Below are 6894 nucleotides of genomic sequence, written 5' to 3'. Positions count from 1 at the left end.
TCGCCTAATAACAACTCTGCTGACTGCTCCTGTAATTAACTCCTAATTTATTTCAAACGGGGGGGGGAGGTGTTTAGGGGCCCCAGCCTCTCCAGAGAGAGCCAATCAGAGGCAAGCGTCCGTGGCGTCAGGAGCAGGGCCGTCGCCAATTGGCTGAGCCGAGTCTCCCACTTCCCCTCGGAGGACAGGCTGGGCTCCCGGCGCGCCCCTGCCGGCTCCCCCCCCAAAAGTTGGAGTCTTCGCTTGCAAGTTGCCAGCGGAGTCGCGCGCCGAGAGCTAGACGGCGCAGAAAGTCATGGCTTCTCCGGCCAAAGGCAGTGACTTGTTTTCGTCAGATGAGGAGGGCCCCGCGGTGCTGGCCGGCCCGGGCCCGGGGCCTGGAGGTGCCGAGGGTAGCGCGGAGGAGCGCAGGGTCAAGGTCTCCAGCCTACCCTTCAGCGTGGAGGCGCTCATGTCCGACAAGAAGCCGCCCAAGGAGTCGCCCGCGGTGCCACCCGACTGCGCCTCGGCTGGCGCTGCCCTGCGGCCGCTGCTGCTGCCGGGACACGGCGTCCGGGACGCGCACAGTCCCGGCCCTCTCGTCAAACCCTTCGAGACCGCCTCGGTCAAGTCGGAAAATTCCGAAGATGGAGCGGCGTGGATACAGGAGCCCGGCAGATACTCCCCGCCTCCCAGTGAGTGCGCGCCGGGGACCGGACCCGGGCAGGATCCGCGCGTGGGGTCCCAGAGGGGCTGGGGACGGGTGTTAACAGGATGATGCTCTTGACCCCTGGAAAGCCCAGTTCAGCGAGCGGTCTGCAACCCACAATCCCTAGCTGCGCGAAGTCTAAGGTACCTGCGCGCTGGCTGGCATTTTGAAAACCAAAGCCCAGTTGTTGGTTTCTGCAGCCCTTAAGTCCCTACTCTGGACGCTTTTTGCTTGTGTTTCACTGCCTACTATGTTACCTGCCCCGGCAGTAGGGAAGGGTCACTGATTCGTTTCCTTAAGACAGGGTTTCTTGTGGGTCCTGCTGGTCTCGAACTCGATATGCATCTCAGGATGGTCTTGAACGCCGCGTCCTCCTGCTTCTAAATGTTGGAATTACTAGGGTGCACCACCACGCCGGGCTGGGATCCATTTCTAATTAGTATCGAAATGTGTTTTACTGACCTTCAATGCACAGGCTGCCCTGCGAAATGCGCCCCACCGTAAAGATAAACCAATTGGAGGTTAAGCAGATGTGAAGGGGAAATCATTGGTTTTCTTAGAATCTGACTTGATCCTACGATGGCATGGTGGCAGAGGCTGATTCGGAAAGGAAGCTTCTCCGTGTTCTAGTTGTTGCTTAGGTTCTGAGTTTTGCTGTGAGCTAGTTAACTCGGGCCAGACCCCCATGGGCTCTCCTGGGTTCACAGTCATAATTGCCAGCCTTTCTTCAGAACTTGTGAGTATACAGTGTGGTGGCCACGGCCACAGGCTCACCAGGTCTGGCTGCTTGTTAGAACCACAGTACAGGCAGAGGCATGCCACCTGTAGCTAGCTACCTCTTCAGACACGATGGCTAGTGTTTTAAGAGGACTGTGTTTGCTTGTCCCGGGTCACCATCCATGCTTGCATTGTGCATGGGGGTCTGGTGTCCCTGCTTTCTCCGACCCTCTATAGCGGGGCTGGCCATATTGAACTTTTACACCTGCACCCCTGGGACTTCTAGTGAGTCTGTGTTGACTGCCTTCCCAGGCTTAGCATCCCTTTAGGGTCCTGGGTCCTTTTGCTATTAATATTTCTGGGGCCCACTCCCTGCAGCTCTGTTTAATTTTATCTCTTGACCTTTGCTATTTTATCTGCTCTATTGCCTTTTTTCCTCACCCCCCCGGCCTCCCCCTTGCTAAACTTTGGGAAGGTTGAGAAAGGGCTGGGTTTGTGGAGGGACTTTCCAAGCTCAGCTGGAAGAGAAGCTGTCTTCATTTCCACCTCTCAGCCCTCAGGACTAGAGATACGTGGTATTTTGTGAACAAAACAAGACCATATACCCAGGCGTCAGTGGCTGTCCCCTCTGGCAGTCTCTCTCCACCCTGTTGGAAATTCTGAAAGGCAGAAAGGGCCCAGAGATTAAGGACTTAAAGAATTTAACTCAAGTTTGCACAGTGCTTTTCACTACATTATCTTATCTGATCTCCTTTGTGTGGCAGCAGAGAGCCTCTTGTTAACAGATGACGACTCTTCTTAGCAGAGTGCAGAGAGATCAGCATTTGGGCCCATGAAAAAAGCTCTTGGGAACATTTATTTACTCATCACCCCGAGTAGGGTTCTGGGCACTCCAAAACAGTACTCCAAGCCACCCAAGGGATAAGTAGTATCCATCCGTTTTATTGGCAGTGAAATGAAGGCTCAACCACGTGAAGAGTCTTAACTTGTTTAACAAATTTGGAGTGCCTGTGTATTCCGAGGCCCCGGGCAATGCCCCGCAGCACATCTAGGATTCCAGCCTTAAAATGCAATGGCGGCCAAAGGTCAGAAATCCTGGCATATTTAGGCCTGGAGTCTGGGAGGGCAGACTCTGTAACTTCTTTACAGAGGGCTGTGCTCCATCCATGTCTAGATAATGCCTTTTTTATAAGAGAAACTAGGGCCTCTCAGAGAAGGCTTCGTTTGAAAACATAGGACCCAGAGAGTGTCTAGAATCATCTGGGAGCTGGCGGGGGTTGGGACCCACTAACCCTGGTCCTGGTTTTGTTATTTAAAGAAAGTAGGCTAAAAGTTGTTTTGCCTTGGCTGATACAATAGGGTGGGGAAGAGCTTGGGAGTGGTGGGGGGGAACTTTCTCTTGTCATGACTTTGCCACATATGCACAATCCCCATGGCCTGGACTTTGTAAGTCTCCAAGCCTGAGCAAGAGTGACCCAAGCTACCCTGGTTCAAAACGCCTGTGGAGCCAGCAGCAAGGAGTGCAATCAGTTGAAGTCTGGAAGGGAGCCGGCTTGGGACTGGATGCCTTGGTGTTGGTGTGTGAGTTTGGAGGAAAGCCCTTCCCCTTGGCTTGCTTAAGGTTTAGCATATGCAAAATCAAGGCCTTTTTTTGAACTCTCTTACCCATTTTTCCTTCCAGATTTCTGTTTTCTGATCGCAGAACCTGCCATTTTGTAAAGTTACAGTTAATGTGACACTAGGACAGGCTGGGTTGGGACTTGTGCTGTGTCACTCTCAAGTATGAAGTGCAAATTCTTCTTTGGGCCACCAAAGTAACTAAACAAGAAATGTTACATTCCCCTGCGAATACACAGGAGTAACCACTCTGGCTACTTTAGAAAAATTAGAATATCTTGTAAAAGCCAAAAGCAGAAAAATAATTGTTTAACATTCTATTCTTGTCACTTTACACTCCTCCCCTACTCATAAGGAAAACAAGACCAGAATTAGTTTAGCTGCTGCCTTGGAATCACCTTGAGGCCCTATCCCTGTGCTTCCTATTACAACCCATTTTAAACAGAGTCTGGACGCTGTTGCCATGTCTTTATTTTGCTCGTTATTTCCACTTCTAAATTCCCAACAACAAAATAATCATTTACACATTTGCCCTAAATCATGGAATGGATGAAAGACTAAGATGCCATCATCATGGACTCAAAGTTCAGAGGCGGAGTGATTTCCCTTGACATGTCCGTTTATGAGCGAGCTAATTTTCCCCCATCTTAGTAAAGTTTATACTGCCAGAGGACACGGCCAAGAAATGCATCCCACATCCAGATCTGTAAAATGATGTTGGGGTTTTATAACCTGTAGGGTGGATGGAATGACAGCTGTGTGGTTGTTTATTGCCTAGATGTGTCTGTCCATCCATGGATGCTATTATTATACCGCAGGCCTTATCTGTGTGATTATCCTTCATAAACAGGCTGATGCAACCCAACTCTTCTGGCTGAGAAAGCTGTCCAAGGCTAACCCAACATCTAACACCCTTTTCTTTCCGCGCTCAATATGTGTGCCTCTTAACCATTGAAAACACATGAGTTCAGGCTCCCATTTTAAAGACAAGAGATTAAATTCTGAGGAAGTTTTATTTCTTAGATAGTGCTCAGCTTCTGTAACTTATAGAAGGCTTTAGTCGTGGTTTCTATTTCCATTTTCTGCAATGCAATATGTTTTTCATATAAGAAGTTTCATGACCACATTACTCAAGCCGATATAAAAATATAGCAACTGCCATTTAAATGTGGTCCTTTTCTACCACTACTTGTCAATAACACGTGTGTGTGCATGCTTGTGTGTGTGTGTGTGTGTGTGTGTGTGAGACACACAGATTTGGCAAAGGTACCCCTTTGAAAAATGAAACAAGGTTTATGTGTTCTCTTAGGCCAGGAGAGAGTGGCACATTAACTAATTGATTCCCCTCTGTTCTTTAGGACACATGAGCCCTACAGCCTGCACCCTGAGGAAACACAAGACCAACCGGAAGCCACGCACACCCTTTACCACATCCCAGCTTCTAGCCCTGGAGCGCAAGTTCCGCCAGAAACAGTACCTCTCCATTGCAGAACGGGCCGAGTTCTCCAGCTCTCTGAACCTTACAGAAACCCAGGTCAAAATCTGGTTCCAGAACCGAAGGGCTAAGGCAAAAAGACTGCAGGAGGCGGAACTGGAAAAGCTGAAAATGGCTGCCAAACCTATGCTGCCCTCGGGCTTCAGTCTGCCTTTCCCTATCAACTCACCGCTGCAAGCGGCGTCCATTTACGGAGCGTCCTACCCCTTCCATAGACCTGTGCTTCCCATCCCGCCCGTTGGACTCTATGCCACACCGGTTGGATACGGCATGTACCATCTATCCTAAAGACCAAACGGACAGACTCCAGGATGGATGTTTGCATAAAAGCATTCCCCTCCCTCTCCAAGAAGACGGTGCCAGTCCAACTCCAGCTTCAAATCTCGCACCGCCACCCTAAGCAACAGGGCCCAAAGGGCACTTGATACAGAGTGAATTTGTTATTTAGGTGAGAGGCACCAAGACCTACTTTGTTTTCATAATCTTCCAAATGTCCCCTTTTCCTCTCACAAATATTGGCTCTGCTAGTTTTTATGTATAAATATATAATAAAATATAAGACATTTTTATATGCCAGATGTAAAAATTCAAGTTATTTTGAAAGGCAAAGTTTATATATGCATTTATCCATTTTTCTAGATAGCATCTTAAGATATTGTGTTAAGTCTGTTTGCTACATTTTCTTAAAGGGAACGAGATTATTTGTAGAATAATCTACAAATAGGATCTGAGAGAATGGTGAACTTGCTTCTGGAGCACATACCAGAAGTAGACAGGGTGCACACAAGGATGCGATTCAGATAGATTCTTGCAAATGAAGGCAGGTGTGTGACACGCCTGCATTTTATGTGCATAAGAAAAATCTCCTTTGAGATGCACATGTGATCCTATTTTCCCTCCTTTTCTCCCTATTACCTTTCCTTTTTTTAATTAAGGTCCTTGAGAGGAGGCTAAGAATAACCCTGAGAACTCCTCAGGGCAGGGCAGGAAATCAGAAAACTTGGTAACTCCTGTCAGGTTGGCCTTTACTCTGGCCCAAATAGATGGAGTTAGAGTTGAAAGAGTAAAACGTGTTTGGAAAAATTGATTTCTGTGAAATGCTAATTACATCAGTCTCCACACGTTGCAGAGGTGATGGGGGAGGGTGTGGTAATTGTCTGCTTAAAAAACAATGTCTTGTTACTATTATCTCTATTTTAAATATTCTTCAACAACCCATAGAATCAGGAAGGAAAAAAAAATGCTTTCCGTATGTGTGCTTACTGTATGTGCTAAACTTACTAGGGAAAATGTATTACTCTAACATGTTGGGGGCAGAGGGTGAAGCCGTCTTATTGACTTGGCTGGAAATGGTGTTGTCAGACGACACAGTCAGCTCCTTGGTATTTCATCTTCCTGCCCATCTCTTCCACCAGTATATTTTTTATCCCGTTGAAAGGTATCTTGTATAATTTTATATATTTTATTGAAGAGTTATTTCTTATCTCTTACTCTGAATTAAATTAAAATGTTTTATTGCAGTAAAGTTTGTCCCAACTCACAGTTATTTTCAAAAGCACTCTATTCTTTGCTAGATGGGGTGGGAATCATCCAGATAAGAGGGGAAAACTGGCAATTTTAATTCTTCCATTAATGTAAATCAAATCGAGTTGTGGCCAATTTGGGGTGGCAGAGGAGTCAGCTGCAAGTCCTGGGACACTTGGAAGTGTCAGCTGGCAGCCTGTATGGCTGAGGGAGAAGCTGTTGAAATTGCCACTAAAAGTTTGTCAGGCTGCAGTAAAGGTGGGCTCTTTAAAGTGGTGACTCGACGCTCCCAGACCCTGCTCGTCTGCAGATGGTCTTGCGAAATGACGCGGTGTTCCCCAGACTCCTGATAGTCTGTAGATGGTCCTGGGAAAATCTTGAACTTGGAAATTTGCAACCACCAGAACAAGTAAAGCTCAGAAAGGGGGCCTTACAGCTCTGTGCTGGTGGGAGCAGAAGGAGCTTGCGCGGTTGTGAAACCTGAAAGGATGCAGGGTGGGTCCCGGAAGAGCACAATTTTCTCTTTAGGGCTAACCGGCCCACCTATCCCAAAAGAACTTGGGAGCCCTCCCTGCATCAGCCATAAAAATGAGAATAATGGTGGGGAGACTGAAGAGGATTTTCAAACCCAAGTTTTCCTTTGTGCTGGAGATGCGTTTCTTTTTCCTTCGGCGGCGCTTCTGTCAGCTCGGGGATACAGAGATGAGGGGCCTAAGAGCGTCGTGGTGTGACTGATGACTGCGGAGCAGAGTTTGGCACTTCCAGGGAGTTGCCAGCGCATGGCACTCACCTTGGAGGTGGGCATCCGAAAATCCGTATTTGTGGGCTCATCACGGCGGTCGGGCCCCTTTCC

The 6894-nt window shown here is 48.0% G+C and overlaps 1 protein-coding gene across 1 annotated transcript; it reads left to right on the top strand.

The window, feature by feature from the left end:
- The first annotated feature begins 205 nt into the window (after positions 1–205).
- Positions 206–6042, top strand: Msx2 (msh homeobox 2). Its single transcript, XM_005066296.4, has 2 exons — positions 206–674; positions 4381–6042. Exons 1-2 carry the CDS (start codon positions 296–298, stop codon positions 4803–4805), a joined length of 804 nt encoding a protein of 267 aa, XP_005066353.1. The 5' UTR covers positions 206–295; the 3' UTR covers positions 4806–6042.
- Positions 6043–6894: the final 852 nt, after the last annotated feature.

The sequence above is a fragment of the Mesocricetus auratus genome, unplaced genomic scaffold, assembly GCF_017639785.1.
Source record: "Mesocricetus auratus isolate SY011 unplaced genomic scaffold, BCM_Maur_2.0 Super-Scaffold_100013, whole genome shotgun sequence".
Classification (NCBI taxonomy): Eukaryota; Metazoa; Chordata; class Mammalia; order Rodentia; family Cricetidae; genus Mesocricetus; species Mesocricetus auratus.
This window is presented reverse-complemented; position numbering and strand designations above follow the sequence as displayed.

What these genes read in the sequence shown, in the direction of transcription:
- Msx2 (XM_005066296.4), top strand. Translation starts at nt 296, where the DNA reads ATGGCTTCTCCGGCCAAAGGCAGTGACTTGTTTTCGTCAGATGAGGAG. An exon ending in CAGATACTCCCCGCCTCCCA is followed by an intron (nt 675 to 4,380) that starts GTGAGTGCGCGC and finishes TCTGTTCTTTAG; the next exon opens with GACACATGAGCCCTACAGCC.